This window comes from Balaenoptera physalus (genome assembly GCF_965194825.1).
Source record: "Balaenoptera physalus genome assembly, contig: HAP1_SCAFFOLD_634, whole genome shotgun sequence".
Taxonomy (NCBI): Eukaryota; Metazoa; Chordata; class Mammalia; order Artiodactyla; family Balaenopteridae; genus Balaenoptera; species Balaenoptera physalus.
This window is the reverse complement of record NW_028126115.1, coordinates 2,284-23,925: the sequence shown is the minus strand read 5'-3', so window position 1 is coordinate 23,925 and position 21,642 is coordinate 2,284. Positions and strand designations below refer to the sequence as shown.

The 21,642-nt window shown below is 43.0% G+C and overlaps 1 protein-coding gene and 1 long non-coding RNA gene across 3 annotated transcripts; both read right to left on the bottom strand.

Moving 5' to 3' along the window:
• Positions 1-512: 512 nt before the first annotated feature.
• Positions 513-3,566, bottom strand: LOC309653592 (putative MAGE domain-containing protein MAGEA13P). Its single transcript, XM_082478486.1, has one exon. The coding sequence runs from the start codon at positions 2,100-2,102 to the stop codon at positions 1,041-1,043; it is 1,062 nt and encodes a 353-aa protein (XP_082334612.1). The 5' UTR covers positions 2,103-3,566; the 3' UTR covers positions 513-1,040.
• Positions 3,567-16,458: 12,892 nt separating this feature from the next.
• Positions 16,459-21,228, bottom strand: LOC309653591. Of its 2 annotated transcripts, XR_014259261.1 has the most exons (4): positions 21,012-21,228; positions 20,537-20,637; positions 18,441-18,594; positions 16,459-17,332 (listed from the first exon to the last, which is right to left on the bottom strand). It is a non-coding gene; the product is annotated as an uncharacterized lncRNA (long non-coding RNA). The 2 variants fall into 2 exon arrangements; XR_014259260.1 differs by having other exon boundaries at positions 20,537-21,228.
• Between the last annotated feature and the right edge of the window lie 414 nt (positions 21,229-21,642).

Genomic DNA, 21,642 nt, shown 5'->3' with positions numbered 1-21,642 from the left:
ACTTCAAGGGAGTATCGTCCTATTTGTCAGGAAATCCTTGCAGATGATTTGTGTAGAACGCCTAGTTCGTGCACTGTGTCGACTGCACTGGGTTTTTACAAGAGTTCAGGACACTTTCCATACCTGCCTCAGGTAGGGATTTCTCTCTGCTTTATCCAGGATCCAAAAGGAACTGCTAAGAGCAGTTCCATGGCAGACATTTCTCTCAACTGTGAGACACAGCTTTTGAGAGTTAGGCCCCTGCCACCACCCAGCAAAGACTCAAGCAGCCTTGGCTCAGGGCATTTACACTTGACTGCTCTCCCCTGGAGCCCCACCTCCTCACCCCTTCTTTTACCTTGTTGGCTCCTAGAGGACATTTTGCCATCTTCCTGATCTGATTGCTGCACCTAGACCCTGCCAATCTCTGGGAGGGGTGTGTCTTGCTTAGCCTAGGATCCCCACCTCTAACATACGGCTTTCCAAAGAGCAGATACTCAGTTAATGTTTGGCGAAGAAATGAACCAGCGAGAAAGATTTAAGATTTACTTTCTCTCACATTCTTGAATAAGCCAAGCATATCCAGGTACATATCATTTAATTTTACATAACAACAGACTAAAAGAGATAAGTGAACCCAAGAATTAGCCATCCTTCACATTTTTTCATCTATCCCTAGAACTCCTCAATTTTACTGTTGGGCTCTTTCAGGTTTCCAAGGAAATTCCTATTCTAACGCCATGTTATTTTGTTTCAAGTCACAAGAAAAGATGGGGGGTTTCTCAGTGTGTTTTGCAAAATTGTAAAACTCTTATTCTTAAATATGATAAACAGCTATAAATGTGTGACCACTGTCATTCATAAACTTAGATTCGGGAGCTAATTAAACAATATTTGAAAAAAAGCCAAAGTAAAAAAAAAAGATAAATCTCGAAATCAACCATATACAACAGGAACACAAAGATGCTATACACTGTTCCTTCCAGATCCACTCTGGCCCTCCACTACGTAGAACATTGGCTGTTGTCTTGAAACGAAGACTGAAGAATCTGCTTCAGACTTTACTCAGGGCAGGAGAGGCTGCTGGGCATGACACTGGAACTTTCACTGGCTGTGGCACTAGTATCATCCCCAGTGGCAGCTCTGGCCTGGGCTCTCTCATCTCTCAAAGCTTCCTCATACCATGATGGGAAGGAAGTGGGGTCAGACCCACTGATCTCGGCAAAAAACTCCAGGACTTTCATCTTGCTGGTTTCAGCATAGGCCCTTGGACCCCACAGGAATTCATAGTGCGGAGGATCACTGTCAGACACCTGCCGGTACTCTAGATATTGTTCCTTCACCAAATCTTTGGTGATGAGTTTCCTGGGCTCCCCGTAGATGAAATCCTCCTGCCCAGCATATAACCCCATCATATTCAGCACTTCCCAGATTTTCTCCTCAGGGGCACGGTTGCCCTCCATGAAGATCATACCCAGGATAAGTATCAGGAGGCCGGTCTTGGGCATGCCCTGGTCATCATTCAGCATCCCATCGTAGGTGAGGTCAAGTGTTTTGACGAGCACATAGGAGTGGCTGGTGGGGTCCACTCCCTTCACTTCAATGCCAAAGACAACCTCCATGCACCTACAGACTTTGCTGAAGATCACAGGGAAGTGGTCCTTGTGTTCTTTGATGACATTTGTTAGCATTTCTGCCTTTGTGGTGGGTTCCTTTGTTACATATTTGACACACAGGAACTGCACCAGTTCAGCCACCTTCTTGTTTAGCTCATCACTGAGCAAGGACTCAGGATCTGGTGGAGGCTGGGAGGTGATGGGCCCCTCCTCTTCTTGGCTTCTGGAATTCTCATCAGATTGACTCGATGGAGTGGCTGTGGTGGCAGTGGGTGAGAAGCAGGCTCTCTGAGAGCTCTGGAGAGGACTCAGTGCCCCAGTGGCAGGCACCTCCTCTGGAGTGCCCAGGATCAAAGGAGTGAGGGAGGAGGAGGGAGAGGAGGGGAAGGAGGAGGACTCTCCCTTCTCAGCCATGGGAGCCTGCACACCTTCTAGGCCCTGTGCCTCTCTGGGGGTCTGCAGGTCTCCCTCAAGCTTGCAGTGCTCCCGCTTCTGACCCAGAGGCATGATGACTTGTGATGGAGGTAGCCACCAGGAGGGTGGGGCACTGGGGGAGAGAGGGAGGGTGTCAGTGGCCTCAGCTGAGAAACTCTCCCAGGGCGGCTCTGATAGCGGTGACTTACAGGGCTCCTCTTCAGGGGCGCTCCCAGGCGCCACAGGGCTCCTGTTGTCCTGGCTGGCCTAAGAACTGAAAGAGGAAGTGAGATAGTTCCTCAGGGTGCGGCCCGAGGATTCCCGGGCTGAGAGCAGGCTGGGTAGAGTCAGGCACTGTGGAGTCCCTCTGTTCTGGGGTGGGCGGGGCCTTGGTAGACATTCAGGGTGTGCACCTCTGCTTTGACTTCTGGTACTGCCTGGGCTGCCTCCCGTATGCTGACCTGAGGACACATGCCTCAGACCAAGGCACTCGCCTCCCGGTTCCTAGAGCTCCTAGGAGGAGAACTGAGAGGGCTTCTCAGGATGCAGACTACAGGCACAGTCGTGGGCCCCCCAGCGTTGACAGGGGCAGTGGGGCCAGCCTCTGCGATGTCCCCACTGTTCTCGGGAGGATGGTTCCTCAGTGCTGTTCAGAGTCCGGTCTTTCCCCTGCCAGGGTCTGGGCCCCATCACTCTGCTGACGTCCCCCTGATATCACCCTGAGGAGGAAGAGAGGGGGCACCACAGCCGACCCCACTTGCCCAGGGCCTCCCAGGGCTACTAGCAGGGGCTGCGTGGGCTTCCGTGGGGCCCGCCTTTAGCTAGGCTGGGAGGACCCATCACGTGACCCATCTTTGTTCCCGACAGGGCTGCCCGCACTACGCCTCAGCTGGCCAGGCTTCGCATCCTCAGGTTGAAGCCTTGCTTGCGTCTCTGCAAGGGACCACGTCTCCCAGCCCCACGGTGGGAGCCACAGCCTACCACAACCGGCCTCCTCTGCCCTGTGCCTCTCGGGTACAACGGCAGGGACTGGGCCCTTCTGTTTCGGGGTGGGGGTACCCTCCGATCTCTATCAGGGTATTTGGCTTTACGTCTGGCAGGTTCTTAGCTCGCCCTGCCCCGCCCTCACCTGACATCCACTCAGACCTCCCCGAGACCAAAGTGCCAAGACGCCACTCCCAGCTGCTTCTGCCGGAGTCTCCCAGGGCTGGAGCAGGCGCAGGGCGGGTTTCCGTGGGCCGCCCTCTCTCTGCGGTGAGGTCCCCTCAGCCCTCCTCAGTGCAGTCACAGCTACTCCTGACAGCGTTTAGGCCTCCTGCATTCTCCTCCCTCAGCCGCGGCAGGGCGGAGCGTCGGGGAGGTGCCCAGGGCTGAGCACAGCAGCAGGATTTCCGCGGGGCCCGCTCTGCACAGAAAACTGTCCTTAGTCGCCCCTCAAGGCCCTCACCTCGAGGCCTGGAGACACCTGGAACTCCTGCCAACGCTGACCCCAGGCCGCACCCCCATGATGAAGCCTCTCCTCCTTCAGACTCTGAAAGCGAAAGTAGGAAACGTCACATCCGGGAACACTTCCTGCGGTTGACGGCACTGGCGGGGCGGGGCGGGGGGGGCGGTCCCGGGGGGGCGGTCCCCTCGGCCCGTCCTTATAGGCCTCGCTTTCGTGCCTGGCGGGATCTGGGCCTTCTCACCCTGCCGACCTGATGCTCGCGCCTTCAGACCGAGCGTCTCACCTCCTGAGATCCGCCACCCGGAATGGGGAGAGCGGGTTATCCTTCCAGCACTTGCCGGCGTCTCTGCGCCTGACAACACTGGTCGGGGTGAATTTCTAGGGACCCCTCTGGTTCTAAGATGGGGGGCATCTCAGTCCTCCTCAAGGCATTCCTGTTTACTCCTGACGGGGCCCGGGACCCCTTCCTTCTGCTGGTCTGAGGATGTGTCCCTCAGGTCAAGGGCACCATCTCCCTGAGGCCCTGACCCCTAAGTGTGGAGGGGGGTGGGGCTTGTCTGTCAACCATACCTGGGGCCTCAAAGGCAGATGGAAAAGGCAGGTGTCTGTGGGATCACCCTCTGTTTGCAGGGGGAGGTTTCTTCAGGGTCCTCACTCTGGCGACTGGCAGAGTCTGGGACTCGTCCCTTTGCTGGCCTGAGTGCAGTCATAGCAGTTGAAGCCTCATCTTCAGATTCCAAAGGTTGAAGTCGGGAAACACTACATCCAGGAGCTGAAAGCGGGCTCAGACGGGGCTGAGGCCCATTCTGTTCTGTCTGGCAGGTCAGTTCAGTCGTCCCACGGGACCAGCACTTTGACTCCTGGAATTGCCGGAGCCCCCCCCTCCTGAGAGCTTCCCTCAATCAAGCCTGGCACCACGGAGTTCCCAGAGTCGGAAATGAGGGGGGCGGTGCTTATCCCGACATACCTGCCAGGAGTCTCCCGGGGATAACATCAGGGATGGAGGGGGAGTCTGCGGGGTACACACGGTTCTGGGGGCGGGGGTTGGATCGCTCTGTCCTCGCTCATGCGAGTGCTCCTCTTGGCTGCTGGCTCCTTGATTAATTGCTCTCTCGGAGAGTCCTTCTTTTCTGCCAGCTGTGAGCATTTGCCCATCTGCAAACCTTTCAGAGAAAGGTTTTGGTTCCCAGGCTAGGTGCTAGATGGGAGAGCAGTGGCGCCCATGACGGGTCGTGGAGATTCAGAAAAGCAGCTCACCTTCCTATGGGTCTCTTCACCCGCCAGACATATACTTTGGAAACATACTTTTGTTCTAAAAGTTTATTTTCTGTACTGAAGTGGCTGAGCAGTGTGATTTGGAGACTTCCTACTCTTTTGAGGTTATCTAACATTGCATTGTCCAGTATAGTAATTTCCATTTTTCTTAAGCCTCATTGATATTAAGAAATGTTTTATGTCTCTACCAAGCGTGTGTGTAAGTGTGGTTCACCATTATAGTTGTTATTCCATTTTTAGTACATCCTTTTTATTAAAATATATTTTTTAAGGCCAGGCTGCACTCACTAAAGTGGTTTCAGGTGGTGATTAACACAGGCTCTGGAGTCATACTGTGTCAATCAACCTAATCTTTCTCCCACCTACCTTCATCTGCCATCAATTTCAGGCTATCGACCCTCCCAAACTTGCCTGCTGCCCCCCTCGCTCTCACCAAGTACCAGTTCTTCATTCTCCACCAAGGGTTTCTCATGTTTTGTTGTTAAGGCTTTGTTGTTGATATTTTTGGTAGGCTGAAAAATGGCCCTCCCAAAGTTATCGTATCTCAGTCCCTAGAACCTGCAAATGCTGCCTTCTTTGGGCAAAGGGTCTTTGCAGATATGATTAGGAATCTTTTGGTGGGAGGATTAGCCTGGATTATCCAGGTGGGCCCTAAGTACAATCACATGTATCCTTACAAGAAGGAGGCAGAAGAAGAATCGACAAACTGAGAAGGCAATGTGAAGATGGAGCAGAGAGATATTTGGAGATGTTGACCTTGAAGATTGCAGTCATGTTCCCACAAGCGAAGGAATGCCAGCAGTTACTAGAAGCTGGAAGAGGTAAGGAATGGGTTTTCCCCTAGAGTCGTCAGAGGGAGTGCGGCCCTGCCAGCACCTTGATTTCAGCCCAGTGAAACTGATTTAGAGCATCTGGCTTCCAGAAGTGTAAGAGAATAAACTTCTGTTGCTTAAGTCACCCAGTTCAAGGTAGTTTAATACAGCAGCCCTAGGAGACTAATACCTCATTGCTTATTTGCTTTCATTCTCCCTTCTTTGGTTTTCCAGGTTTGATTCTGGGAGTGGAAGACAACAGCCCAAACTTGATTGTCACTTTGGCAACTACAGGTAAGGCACTAAATCTGTAAATAACTCGAGGAGAATTGACGTCTTTAAAATATTTCGTTTCACATCAATGAATATGGTATACGCCTATTTATTTGGGACTTTTTTTTTAACTTTAAAAAAATTTATTTTTATTTATTTTTGGCTGCATTGGGTCTTCGTTGCTGCGTGCAGGTTTTCTCTACTTGTGGCGAGCGGGGGCTACTCTTCGTTGCGACGTGCGGGCTTCTCATTGCGGTGGTTTCTCTTGTTGCAGAGCACAGACTCTAGGCGTGCGGGCTTCAGTAGTTGTGGCGCACGGGCTTAGTTGCTCCGTGGCATGTGGGATCATCCTGGACCAGGGATTGAACCCGTGTCCCCTGCATTGGCAGGCAGATTCTTAACCACTGCACAACCAGGGAAGCCCTATTTGGGACTTTTAAAAAATCCGAATCTATCAGTAAACGTTTATGTTTGCCTCCATAAAGATATCATAGGTCTTGTGATTTGTAATTCCTTTTAGGTGACTTCTGGATTTTGTTGCTGTTGTGAATGGGATATTGCCTGTTACATGTTCTAATTAGTTATTGCTTTTGTGTGGCAAGGCTCTTGATTTTGCTATATTGTCCTCCCATACACTTTCTTTCTGAAGTCCCTTATTTATTTGAATGTTCCACACACTGATTCCTTTTAATTTCCTAGGCAGTTGATGATATTGTTACCAAATAGTATCTCTTTCGTTTCAATATTCATTTATTTATTTTGATATCCATATCTCTGGCTTTGTGTTCCAGTGCAGATTTGAACAGTAGAGGTGAGAGTATCTGTCTCGTTCCTGACTTGAATGAGAACGCTTCTAACATTTCACATCTAACTATGTTTGCTGTAGAATTTAGGAAAAGCAAGTTCCCTCCTATTCTTAGTTTGCCAGAAGTTTGTACCATGAACTCATGCTGAATTTCTTTCAAAGGCTTTTTCTATACCCATTGGCACAATCAAATTTTTTTTTCTCTTCTAATTTGTTAATGTAGGGAATTACAATTGAAAGTATTTTCTAATGTTAAATCATATTTTCATTTCTTGGGCACAGCCCATTTGCTCATTTAATTCACTGCTCAGTTGACTATGCTATTGTAAAATATTTACTACTGTGTGAATAAGCTTGGCTCAAGTGTTCTTTTCGTGGGGGTGGGGATGTCCACATTTGGTTTTTGAATCAAGGAGAGCTGGCTGGGGAAAATGAGTTGCATAATTTCCCCTCTCCCTTTTTGGGAGTATGCCTTAGAAAAATTTGTTTTCTCTCTTCCAGAAGACCACTCCCTAGGTGGTGTACTTCCATTAGGAGGTATATAATGCCTGGTCGTTCTTTGTGTTGATGTCAGCAGTCCATGGTTATCACCTTTATCAATCCATTAAGAGTCACAGAATGTTCATTCTCTCATTCCTTCTTGTGCTATTAGCTGAAATACCTCTATATGTGGAAACCTTTCCCTGTCCACGGTTTGGTTATCCTGAGGGAACTTGCTGTGTTCCCTTATATTAAAATCCCTTCATCTAAATTTTGTACAAGTTTATTGCATGTGTTGTTCCTGATTTTTCTTTAGTAATTATTGATATTTGCAAATATGACCATCTTATAAGTATTTCTAGAGGAATGTGTTGTGTTCATTGGCTCTGCTGTTTCTATTTCATTACTTCTGCATTAATCTTCATTATTTCCTGGCTTCTACTTCTTTAGGTTGAATATACTATTCACTCCATACATTCTTGAGGTACTTGGCTGTTCTAAATATTTCTTATTTTCCAATACATCTATTGAAAACTATACATTTCTCACTGAGTATCACTTGAGCTGTATCATACAGATAGTATTTTATAGCTTCATGTGTATTGCTTGAATATTTTACAAGTTGAGGGTATCACTGTATTACTTATGCTATTAGAATTTATATATGTATGTGTATGTATACACACACTAAAGTGTGTAAAAACTTTTGAGTAGGCTTTAAAGAGGACAAAAGAGATAGAATATTTCGAGGATGTTTCATGATCCAGGGGTATTTGTTTTTGTTTTTGTTTTTGTTATTAATTATAACAGACACAAACATATTTAACTGCCAGTGACTGAGTTGGGTTTATCCCATGAATGTGAAGAAGTTTAATGCTAGAAAATCTGTCACTATGATTGGCCACATGTAAGTCAGGGATTGTCCAGGCAAATAGAAACCAAAGTAAATATATAACACAGGGAATTTAATGTAGGGGATTGGTTTCACAACTGAGAGAAAAGCTAAACAAGGGAGAGTTGGGAAACCCAACAATTAGCAACATGAGGAATTCACTCCCACCTCTAGCCTGAAAGGACAAAGAAAGATGATAGTGTTACTGGAGTCTAAGTGTTGCATTCAATAGGATCTGAAGCCATGGTGGGCCAGTCTTAGGGGAGCTGGAGCCGTGGAGAAAATGTAGCCATGGAGGGAGAAGCCACCTGATACAGAGCAAAAAGGACTCCGACTGCTTCATTCTCCTGGGTTGTAATCTCCTGCTGGTGCCACCAGTTGGCTAAACCAAGATGGCAACAAAATGTAAGTGAGCCTAGGAATTACAGGCTGCAGATGTCAGCTTCTACATAATAGAGAGCAGAGCAGGGGAAGAGGGAGGGATAGATCTGAGGGCAAATAGGTCCAGGACAGGCATACCACATTGAAATACATATCAATAGAATAAAGGATAAAATTCATATGATCATCAAAATAAATTCATCCTCAATAAACTAGGAATAGAAAGGAACTTCTTAAACCTAATAAAGGGCATCTACAAAAAAAAACCACAGCTAACACCATACTTAATTGTTGAAAGACTTAAAGCTTTTCCCCTAAGGTCAGAAAGAAAATAGGGTGTCTGCCTTTACCCCTTATAGTTAACATTGTACTGAAGGTTCTAGCCAGGGCAATTAGGCAAGAGTATGAAACAAAAGCCATCCAGATTGGAAAGAAAGAAATAAAACTATTTTTATTCACAGATGACGTGAGATTGTATATAAGAAAATCCTATGGAATCCCCACACAAAATAACTATTAGAGCTAATGAGTTCAGGAAGGTTGCAAGATACAAGATCAAATACGTATAGCATACTCACTTTATAAAGCGAGTCACACAAATATTTTTGGCCTCTCAGTGCATATGAGTTATGTTTATACTATATTGTAGTCTATTAAGTATGCAATAGCATTATGTCTAAAAAACAATGTACATACCTTGAATAAAAAAATACGTTATTGCTAAAAAATGCTAACTATCATCTGACAATGCTGGGTTGCCAGAAACCTTCAATTTGAGAAAAAAAAAAACAACGCTATATCTGCAAAGCACAATCAAATGAGGCATGCCTGTAACCCAAATAAAAATGGGCAAAAGATTTGAATAGATACTTATCCCGTGAAGATATACAAATGGCCAATAAGCACATGAAAGATGCTCAACAGCACTAGTCATTAGGCCAATGCAAATCAAAACCACAATAAGATAGCACTTCACACCCACTATGTGGATATAATTTTTAAAAATGAAAAATAACAAGTGTTAGCATGGATGTGGAAAAATTAAAAACTCTTGGATTGCTGGTGAGAATGTAAAATGGTGTACCCTCTATGGAAATTGATTGACTTTTGTTTGTTGACCTTGTATCCTGCAACCTTGTTATGTGCACTTGTTAATTCTAGGGGCCGTGCTGAGGTTTGAACATAGATATTGGTCTGGTGGGCGCAGATCTGAAGACAGCATGTGTCACTGTAGTCCTCTACATAGTATAAAAGTCCTCTGTTTCTGCTCCTCCGCCAGGGCGGGTGGGGGCTGGGAGCTGAGGCTCGCGCTTCCGAGGTCAGATCCCAGGGAAAGGGGTTGCTTTGACTATTCGAGGTCTTTTGTGTTTCAATACCAATTGTGAAATTTTTTGTTCTGGTTCTGTGAAAAATGCCAGTGGTAGTGGTAGTAATGCCAGTGGCATTACTGTGTTTGGGGTCTCCTTTTCTCAGACTGCAAGTTCATAGTTCACGTTGTTTTTGGTGTCTTCCCCCAGTGGCTACGGTTGGCTCGGTGGGTTGTGTAGGCTTCCTGGTGGAGGGGACTGGTGCCTGTGTTGTGGTGGATTAGGCTGGATCTTGTCTTTCTGGTGGGCAGGACCATGTCTGGTGGTGTGTTTTGGGTTGTCTGTGACCTTATTATGATTTTAGCAGCCTCTCTGCTATTGGGTGGGGTTGTGTTCCTGTCTTGCTAGTTGTTTGGCATAGGGTGTCCAGCATTGTAGCTTGCTGGTTGTTGAGTGGAGCTGGGTCTTAGCATTGAGATGGAGATCTCTGGGAAAGCTTTCACTGTTTGATATTATGTAGAGCTGGGAGGTCTCTGCTGGACTAATGTCCTGAACTTGGCTCTCCCACCTCAGAGGCACAGGCCTGACACCTGGCCGGAGCACCAAGACCCTGTCAGCCACACAGCTCGGAAGAAAAGGTAGAAAAAAAAAGAAGGAAAGAAAAGAGAAATATAAAATATAATAAAATAAAGTTATTAAAATAAAAAATAATAAAAATAGTATTAAAAATAAAAAAACAGTAAAATAAAGAAAAGAAAGAAAGAAAGAAGAGAGCGAGCAAACCAAATTCACCAATGATAACAAGTGCTAAAAACTATAGAAAAAAAAAATGGACAGACATAACCCTAGGACAAATTGTAAAAGGAAAGCTATACAGAGAAAATCACACAAAGAAGCATACACTTACACACTCACAAAAAGTGAAAAAGGGAAAAAAATATATATATAAAAGGAAGAGAGCAACCAAATCAATAAACAAATCTACCAATGATAATAAGCTCTAAATACTAAACTAAGATAAACATAAAACCAGAAACAAGTTAGATGCAGAAAGGAAACCTCAAGTCTACAGTTGCTCCCAAAGTCCACCACCTCAATTTTGGGATGATTCGTTGTCTATTCAGGTATTCCACAGATGCAGGGCACATCAAGTTGATTGTGGAGATTTAATCCGCTGCTTCTGAGGCTGCTGGGAGAGATTTCCCTTTCTCTTCTTTGTTTGCACAGCTCCTGGGGTTCAGCTTTGGATTTGGCCCCGCCTCTGCGTGTAGGTTGCCTGAGGGCATCTGTTCCCTGCCCAGACAGGACAGGGTTAAAGTAGCAGCTGATTAGGAGACTCTGGCTCACTCAAGCCAGGGGGAAGGAGTGGTACAGTATGTGGGGCGAGCCTCTGACAGCAGAGGCTCGGGTGACTTTGCACCAGCCTGAGGCACGCAGTGTGTTCTCCAGTGGAAGTTGTCCCTGGATCATGGGACCCTGGCAGTAGCGGGCTGCACCGGCTCCCGGAAGGGGCAGTGTGGATGGTGACCTGTGCTCGCACACAGCCTTCTTAGTGGCTGCAGCAGCAGCATTAGCATTTCATGCCTGTCTCTGCTGTCCCGCGCTGATAGCCGTGACTCGTGCCCATCTCTTGAGCTTGTTTAGGCGGTGCTCTGAATCCCCTCTCCTCGCACACCCGGAAACAATGGTCTCTTGCCTCTTAGGCAGGTCCAGACTTTTTCCTGAACTCCCTCCCAGCTAGCTGTGGTGCACTAGCCCCCTTCAGGCTGTGTTCACGCTGCCAACCCCAGTCCTCTCCCTGGGATCCGACCTCCATATCCCGAGCCTCAGCTCCCAGCCCCCGCCCGCCCTGGCAGGTGAGCAGGCAAGCCTCTCAGTCTGGGAGTGCTGGTTGGCACTGATCCTCTGTACGGGAATCTCTCCACTTTGCCCTCTGCACCCCTGTTGCTGTGCTCTTCTCCATGGCTCCGAAGCTTCCCCCCCCGCCCACCCCCCATCTCCACCATTGAAGGGGCTTCCTAGTATGTGGAAACGTTTCCTCCTTCACAGCTCCCTCCCAGAGGTGCAAGTCGTGTCCCTATTCCTTTGTCTCTGTTTTTCCTTTTTTCTATTGCCCTACCCAGGTACGTGGGGATTTTCTTGCCTTTTGGGAAGTCTGAGGTCTTCTGCCTGCGTTCAGTAGGTGTTCTGTCGGAGTTGTTCCACATGTAGATGTATTTTTTTATGCATTTGTCAGGAGGAATGTGATCTCTATGTGTTCTCCACAATCTTGAAGTTCCCCCCTGAGTTCTTTATATATTTTAATATAAGTCCCTTATCAGATATATAATCTGCAAATATTTTCTCCCATTCTGTATGTTGACTTTTAATTTTGTTGATGGTTTCTTTGCTGTGCAGAAGCTTTTTAATTTGATGTATTCCTACGTGTTTATTTTTGCTTTTGTTGTCAAAGCCAAAAACCTTTGATAACAACATTGTTAAGGATATTATTCCCTATGTTTTCTTCCAGGAGTCTTACAGTTTCAGGTCTCACATTCAAGTATTTAATCCATTTTGAGTTGATTTTTGTGTATGGTGTAAGACAGAGGTCCAGTTTCATTATATTGCCTGAGGTTATCCAGTTTTCCCAACACCAGTTACAGAAGAGACTTTCCTTTCCTCATTGTACATTATTGGTTCCTTTGTCATAAATTAATTGACATATATACATGGGTTTATTTCTGGGGTCTCTATTCTGTTCCATTGATCTATGTGTCAGTTTTTAATGCCAATACCTTACTATTTTTATTACTATACATTTGTAATGGTGTTTGAAATCAGGAAATGTGATGCCTCCAGCTCTAGTCTTTCTCAAGATTGCTTTGGCTATTTGGGGTCTTTTGTGGTTTCATACAAATTTTAGGGTTGTTTTTTCTATTTCTGTAAAAAATGCCATTGGAATTTTGGTAGGGATTGCATTGAATCTGTGGGTCATTTTGTATAGTGTGGACATTTTAACAAAGTTAATTCTTCCTATCCTTGAGCACAGAATATATTTTCAGTTATTTGTGTCTTCAGATTCTTTCAACAAATTTTTATAGTTTTGGTGTCCTGATCTTTCACCTTCTTGGTTAAATTTATTCCTATATATTTTATTCTTTTTGATGCTATTATAAAAGAATTGTTTTCTTAATTTCTTTTTCTGATCGTTTTTTGTTAGTGTATAGAAATGTAAGTGATTTTTGTATTTTAATTTTGTATCCTGAGGTTTTACTGAATTTTTTTATTAGGTCCAACAGTGTTTTGGTGGAGTCTTATGGTTTTCTGTATAAAATATCATGTCTTCTGCAAATAGAGACAATTAAAATTTTACTTTCCAATTTGGATGCCTTTTATTTCTTTTTCTTGCCTAATTACCCTGGCTAGGGCTTCAAGTACTATGTTGAATAAAGTGGTGATACTGGGCATCCTTGTCTTATTTCTGATCTTAGAAGGAAAAGTTTCATCTTTTTACCATTCAGTATGATGTGAGCTATGGGCTTATAATATAGAGCCTTTATTATGTTGAGGTATGTATCCTCTATACTAAGTTTCTTGAGAGCTTTTATCATGAAAGGGTTTTGAATTTTGTCAAATGCTTTTCTGTATCATTGAGATAATCATATGATTTTTTTCCTTCCTTTTGTTAATGTGGTATGTCACCTTTGATTGATTTGCAGATGTTGAACTATCTTTGCATCCCTGTAATAAATCCCATTTCATCTTGGTGTATGACCCTTTAATGTATTGTTGAATTCAGTCTGTTAATATTTTGTTGAGGATTTTTGCATCTATGTTCATCAGTGATATTGGCCTATAATTTTTTTTCTTGCAGTGTCTTATCTGGCTTTGGTGTCAAGGTAATGCTTGCCTTATAAAATGAGTTTGGAAGTGTTCATTACTCTTCTATTTTTTTGGAAGAGTTTGAGGATTGGTATTAATTCTTCTGTAAGTCTTTGGAAGAACTCACCAGTGAAGTCTTCTGGTCCTGGATTTTCCTTGTTGGGAGGTTTTTGATAAATTATTTAATCTCCTTACTAGTAATTGGTCTGCTCAGATATTCTATTTCTTCATGATTCGGTCTTGGTAGGTTGTATGTTTCTGGAATGTATCTCTTTTTTCTCGGCTATCCAGTTTGTTGGCATGTAACTGTTTATAGTAATCTCATGATCCTTTGTATTTCTGTGGTATCATGTGTTGCATCTCCTATCTGATTTCTGATTTTATTTATTTCAGTCCTTGATACTAACATAAAATTGTGGAATTCCAACTTACACCAACCCTAATAAAAATGTGATATGTCATGTACTAGCATCATTGCAATTTTATGTGTGACGAAGGGCAATTTATATGAAACTTATGAGCTTATTTCCTCATATACCTCAGCAGTGGTTAATTCATCCAGGGAGTTGTAGCCGAGGACTCAGACCCTCCTGGGTCAGCCTTGATTATATGCATAGCTGCATTCCTAGCCCAGGTGCCACTATTCAGAGACTTTATTAGGGGCCTTAACCGAGGCACTTTCCAGGTGCCTTAGAAAAGACCTAATGATTTTGGGGCCTTGGCTGAGGCACTTTTCTCCATCTTGACTCAGTAGTTTTCCATTTTCAGTCCTTCCCTTTTCTCCAAGGCCCTGGGTTCGTAAAGAGGCAGGAACCCTTAATTTGCAGCGCCTGAGCAGTGAGACAATCCCCCTGTGTACCCCTCATGTCATCTGACCCTCACCTGGTGCCATTCTGTGGGGGGAAAATGGAAAACTGAGGAGCTGGTGCCTCTTTCTACTTCTTGCTTGTACTGTCATGGTAAGTGAACAGAGATTTGGTTGTTTCTTTCAGTTTGGCTCATTGTCCTAATTGAATACCTTGATATGTGGCAACTTAACAATATTTTTGTGTGCATGTATGTGTATAAAACTGTTGTAGTCATCATTCATAATGGTAAAATCTTGGAATCTTTCCACTTAAGATAAATAATAAGACAAAGATCTGTGCTACCAACACTTCTATCAAAGGAATTACTGGTGCAATTAGGTAAGAAATTAAAATAAAACATATGAAAGTGGAAATGGAAGATGATATGATTGTGTATTTAGAAAATGCAAAAAACTTGCATAAGAACTATTAGAATTAATAAGTGAATTTATCATATTTACTGTATATAAAGTCAGTATGTGAAAGTTTGTCTTGGTTCTATATACTTACAACAAATGATTTAAAAATGAATTTAAAAGAAATACAATTTATGATAGCATCAAAAATATCAAACACTTAGAAATAACTCTAATGAAAGATGCATAAGACCTCTAGATAGGATGCTGTAAAACATGACTGCAGTAAATGAAAGACCTAAATAAATGGAGGAAGAAACTTTGTTCATGGTTTTAAATTCTCAATATTGTAAAGATATTCTTTCTATATTGATATATAGAGCTAATGCAATTCGAAGTATAATCTGAATGTGTTTCTTTGTGGATATTGACAAACTAATTCTAAAACATACATGGCAATGCAGATGCTAAGAACAGGCAAGACAATCATGAAGATCAAATTTAGAGAACTTCTACTACCAGATATAAGACTTACACAACTAAAGTAATACAATTTTTGATTTTGGTGTAAAGATAAACTTATAGACCAATGGAAAAGAATAGATGTACCAAAAGGAGATCCATACACAAAAATCACCTGATTTATGACAAAAGTGCCACTGCAATGCAGTGAAGATTAGATGATCTTTTCAGTAAGTGGTACCAGATCAATTGAACACACATATGGAAAGCAGTGAAGCTTGAGCCCTTCCTCATAGGATACACAAAATCAAATCTATATGATTCATAAGCCTAAATGTAAAAGGTGAAAAAATGATCTTTCTTTAAGGAAAATATAGGAAAGCATACTTTTGATCTTTGAGTAGGCAAAGATTTTTTAAAGTGGTCCCAAAAAGAACTAACTATACAATAAAATTTAAATTGAACTGTGGTAAAATTATGAATTGTTTATCAAACGACATCAAGAGCAAGAAGTAAGTGACAGAGTGAGAGAAGATGTTTGCAATACATATATTGGACAAGGGCCTCATATCCAGAATATATAAAACATTTGTGCACAGCATTAAGACAGATACAACACCATGAGCCAAATACTTGAACAGGTACTTGAGTCAAAAGAATATACAAATGGACAATAAATATATGAAAAAGTGCTCAACCACATTTGTCAAAAAAGAAATGCAAATTAAGCACTTGATATAGTACCACTATACAGATACCAGACAGGTTAAACAAAATAACAGTATTGAATGTTGATGAAGATACACAGCAACAAGACAATTCATGAGTTATATGACTATGTATCATTACAATAAATATGTAAATTTATTTTGAAATATCTATGAATGCTGAACATATGCATTCCTTATGACTCAATAATTCTAGTGTTATGTATATATCCTAAAGAAGTGTGTACATATGCACTTAAAGACATGTTCAAGAATGCAGAAGCATTATTTATAACAGTCAAAGATTGGAAACAACTCATATATATGCAACAATAGTAGAATGAATACATAAATTGTAAGATAGTCATATAATGGAATATAACATAACTAAGAGAAAAGAACTGCTACATGCAGCAACATGGGTAAATATCAAAATCGTGTGATGTAGAACAAACGAAGCTAGACAAAAAAGAGTACAAGAATAGAGAAAGGTGGTGAATTTATTCAAAATGCAGACTACTACACAACAGGTAAAATGAACTAACAAGAGCAACATCAGGGATAGAAACATTTACAAACATTATATTATCTAACCCTTACAATACTCTTACAAATTAGATATGTTACCCAGTGTACAGGCGAGGAAACTAAAACTTAAAAACTTTAAGTTGCCTGGAGTTGTAACCTGAAGCCAGGATTTGAATTCTGATCCAGAGCTATATGAATTTCAAGTTCATATTCTCTACACTACTGTATAGGACTTTCAGGATTTGTCCTCAGTCACGATGGAGCAAGTGGAATGATGAAATATTTTTCCTTCTTACCAGTCCCTAATTCCATTTGTCATTGAAAGGCTATTCTGTTCTGAAGGTCTAGCATGACTAAAATGGAAGATAGATTTCTAGTTTGTGATATATAATGTAGACATCAATATTTTTTTCCGCAGACTTGGGTCTAGTTTTAATTATACTGATACACCTAAAGATGCATACTTTATTCTTCAGTGTAGATCAATACTAAGAATGATATTGATTCTTTCCATAATCTCATCCCCAAACTTTTGAACACAGCAGTTCCATATCGTATTGATTGATGAATGTCTGCTCCAACCTGCAATGATGGCAATATCATCAGTACATTCTATGCTTTTCCGATTGAACTTTTTTCCAAAGCTCTAAATGTAGGCATTTAAATAAATAATAATAATCTTTCTTATTTACAGATGCTCCATAATTAAACATTAATAAAAATTTAGCCTTGGGTATGTAAAATGTGTAGATTCAGTTGCATAACAATACCAATACTTGCCAGAGTTTTGATTGGTTGTCTTACCAAGAAACCCTCTCTATTCTGTAAGTCAGTAGTCCACTCCCCTGCATTTCCTTTGTTAAAATTATTTCTCTGAGATAGGGTCCTCCTGAAAGAGCAAAACAAGTAGAATATTTTCCATGGATGTATCCTGTACATAGGATGTATGCTATGTATACTATTATGACTTACACACACAGAGATACTTATAAATTTATATATTGGCATATTTGTGGAAAACCATACATCGAAAAATGTAAAAATATCACATATTTCTAGAACAAAGCCATAAGAAAACTAATATTTCTCAAATTTGGACTATGGACTAAATTCATTTTATCTGAATGCCTAAACATAAAATAATTTTACATGTGCAAAACCCAAATTAATCAGGTGAAAAATTCTTACAATTATGCTCTTGTACATTAACAGATCCGCACTATGTCATCAAATAACCAAAATAATCATATGCAATAAAGTATGCCCAAATATTTAGGGAAAGTTGATGTTCATTTCCTTCTGAAGTACAGAAATAAAAACATTATATCTCAGGAAAATCATAATGATATTAAAGAGGAACTGGTTATTTCAGGGAATGTAGCTGAGTATCATTCTGTTAGGGCAAACTCTAAAGTAACAAATGCTTTTTTAAAAATAAATTCTATCACTGACATTTTAAACTAACACTTGGAAATTGTCTGGTTCTTTTAAAAATGTCATTATAAAAGGAAAAACAACCATAGTCACCAGGGAAGAATCTACATTACAATGTCAAGTTGTTAGGAAGATCTAACTACTGCATATTTCCATACTCATCTGAGAGATACAAGGGAATCACTGATTATTATGTAAAAGGTGAGAACAATTTACGTATATTTATTACTAATGAATGTTAAAGGCCAACTTCCTTCCCAAATGGACAATCCATTGCTTTTCAGCACCAAAAAAGAAAGAAAGAAAGAGAGAGAGAGAGAGAGAGGGAAGGAGGGAGGGAGGGAGGGAGGGAGGGAGGGAGGGAGGGAGGAAGGAAGGAAGGAAGGGGAAAAAAAGACTTCTATCAGACGGGCCTCAAGGGTTACTACAAAGCATGTAGCTGCTGATGGAAATCCCAAGTGCTGAACCTCTTTCCCATGCTTAAATCAAAGTAGCTTCTGTACATTTTGTGAACCTCACAGGAGCTATTCCACAACATGCTTTTATCAGATCTATGAACTCACTTGAGCCAGGCGGCGTCTCCAAAGAAAGATGTGAAGTGTTGGGCTCTCCTGCCCTTGAACCTGGAGTAGAAGCTCCAGCAGCCATCAGGACACAGATGCTCAGAACCTGCCTCCTTCAGACACCTGATATGAGCAAGGCCACCAGCATGAGGAGCTGCACAGGGAGAGACAAATCCAGCAATCACCATGCTTTACTGGTGTAACTGTGGGCCCCGCACTGTGCTAGGCACTGCGTTAGAGACAAGGACACTGAAACAACTGGGTAGTGATCCTAACCACCAGAAGGTAAAATGAGCCCATCAGGGCCTTTTTCTTCTCCTTTCCTCATATGTCCCCTGAGAAGAAAGTGGAAAAGGAATAAGAAGTGGCCTGAATTCATACAAACATCCATGATCCTGCGATAACCACAGGACCATCGGCTTATTCACGTGTTATCGCTAAATGTTCACAGAGACCCTTTAGGGAAAGCATCCTTATCCCCATTTTACAGAGGGGAAAGCTGAGGCTTAGAGTCGTTACCTGTCTCACCTCCCACGCCCCTGCCTTTAGAAGGAAAGTGGCTCGAGGACACCCCTGGAGCAGGACACCGCACCCACTGGGGCCGGGCAGGACCCCAATGGCTTTGCCTACGAGACAGCCCGGGCACCGAGCCCCCAAAGCGGGAAAGAAGTGACCTGGATGTGGATCCCTTTGTCTCCCCACACTGCAGGGTGGTCCAGCCCCCGTCGCGGGTACCCACTCTCCCAACTCAGTTCCAAACACCTAAAGGAGAAACCTGCTCTCCTTGCCAGGCCGCTTCTGTCTCCATTAAACAGTCGTCAAGGTCGCCTTATTGACGTCACCTTTCTATAGTCTAGTAACCGCCTGGCTCAGGCAGGTCCTCCACCACCTTAAATACCTCCCCACCCTCCTCCACCCACTTGTCTTTAGCTTAAAGCAAAACACCGTAGCTCTTCAGGCTGCCACTTGGAAAACATACTAATTTGAAGCACTAGACTGGGACCCCGGCAACTGGCAAAAAAATCTGTCCAGTTTCGTGGGACAAAACATGTGCTTGTCGTCAGGAATTGTGTTTGCTTTAAAGAGACAGTAGGGGTGTATTATCAGAACACAGAGACCCAGGGAAGTATGTAGGGTTCCTGCAGATGAGTTAGCCCTCCCTCTGAGGGTGAACGTGTACTCTCACAGCCCATGCTAAGCAGTTAGCCATCTGTGGCAGAGAACTAAGAACTCTCTATAATCATGTAACCCAATGATCTTGATACATATACAAAAATGTCATTTACAAATCTCAGAGTTATTCCAGGGAGGCAGGCCTAAAACATCATAGTCACTTAATAGGCAGAAACCTGAGTCAACTGAACGATACATTGTTTTTTCCTGGGGAATTCCTGGCCTCCATTCCCGATATTTTCTTCCACGTGGAGGGACAGCCACGGCCAAACCCATGTAACCTCTCTATACACTCACTCCTCTATCTAGAGAATCACGTACCTGATTAGTGAGGCTGGATGAACAAACAGGTTGCACAGCCCAGGCCCTCTCCCTTCAAAGTTCTTGAACCAACCTGCCCTTATGGAGCACATGTTTACTCTGCCCTCAGGAGTGGGTCTACAAATAGATCCACAGCTCCTTTCCCTTTTCTGTGTCTCGCCGGCTCCCAAACTATTCCTATGGTCTTGCTCTAAAATGGCTGAGTCTTTAAGGGGCCTTGAAAATACACCCTTCTCCATATCTTGACTCTAAACCAACTAAGAAGTATGAAAAATAAGGTGAAAATACATCAACTTTAGTCCTTATAAAGGTGATATTGTAGAATGTGGCTCAGATTTCCACAAGGGCAGTGGTCTTCGTATTAGTGAACCCCAGAACTGCACAGACGTATCCACCCAGCAGTGCTGCGCTGGGACAGTCAGAAAGGCCCAGGACTGCAATGCGTATGTCTCCGAGGTCTGGTGACGGCATCCTATGTGTACTCAAGAAGAGTGGCTTCCTTGCAGGCTATCCTTGTAGCAGGAGAAAGTGTTTCAGGACACCTTCTTTGAGAAACCCTTCTTGAAATGAGGAAACACCCCTTGTTCTGACAACGTACTCACCAAGGCACCTTCTGAGGATACGGCTTTCCATGTGCCTCAGGGAGCAGTTTGTAGCAATACCTCTCCATCCCTTCACAAGCATGACTGCAGTGGAGCCTCGTCTGTGGAAGGGAATTCGGGAATAAATTTCTAAAATTCCAAGAGTATGATGAAAATCATACGTCGTGAAAATGTATCTTGGGAATCCCAGAAGGAACTGAGGAAATTTCAAAATCTATACCCACATATAAACCCACACAGAGACTATAGCCAAAATTATCACGACGTCCTATCGAAGCTTCAAAGATCAGCAAGTCCCTATCTTATCCAAAGATTACAGACTATAGAAAAAGAGAGTTCACCAAAACTACATGGTTCAGATATCCATTTCTGTTTAACAAACACCACCAAAACAATAGCCATTTTTTAATTTCTCGGGATAATGTGGGTTGACTGGGTTCAGCTGGATAGTTTTCTGCTCCATGTGGTGTCTCACCTGGGGCTGCCATCAGCTGGAGGCTCCGTTAGGCTGGTACATCTGAGAGAGCTCACTCACAGGGATGAGCATGGCTTCTGGCTTCTGCTAGGGGCTCAGCTGCGGTTGTTGACTGGAGCACCTTGGTTCCCCTCCAGACCCCTCCATGTGTAGGGTTACCAGATTATATTTAAACCATTTACATTTGAACTTAAAATAAACAAAAAATCCTTTTTTGTGTAAATTTGTCACATGCCATATTACTTTGTTCACCTGAAATTCAAGTTCAGCTGGGCATCCAGTATGTTTAGTTGCTAAATCTGGCAACCCTAGGGGAGGAGCGTGTGAATTTATAACATTAAGGACAGACCTTCTGAGGTGACTCTTCCACTGGGACTGGTCTGGAAAAAGGAAGAGATCATATTTAGCAATAAAGACAAAAGCTGTTCATAACTGATGCTGGTGGAATGAAGGGGAAATGGACACTGCCACACACTACGGGTGCCAAATGGGCATATCTGTTTTTTAAGGCCCATATTATCATGGCTGAATAACTTGAATGGCTCTTGACACAGAAGCCCTCTTTCCACCAACAAGGGAAATTCATAGGAGGGTTTAGAAAAAGATCCCCAAGGTGATTCTGACCTGCCAT

Bases quoted from the DNA above. Each gene is read 5' to 3' on its own strand.
- LOC309653592 (XM_082478486.1), bottom strand. From the start codon at position 2,102: ATGCCTCTGGGTCAGAAGCGGGAGCACTGCAAGCTTGAGGGAGACCTG.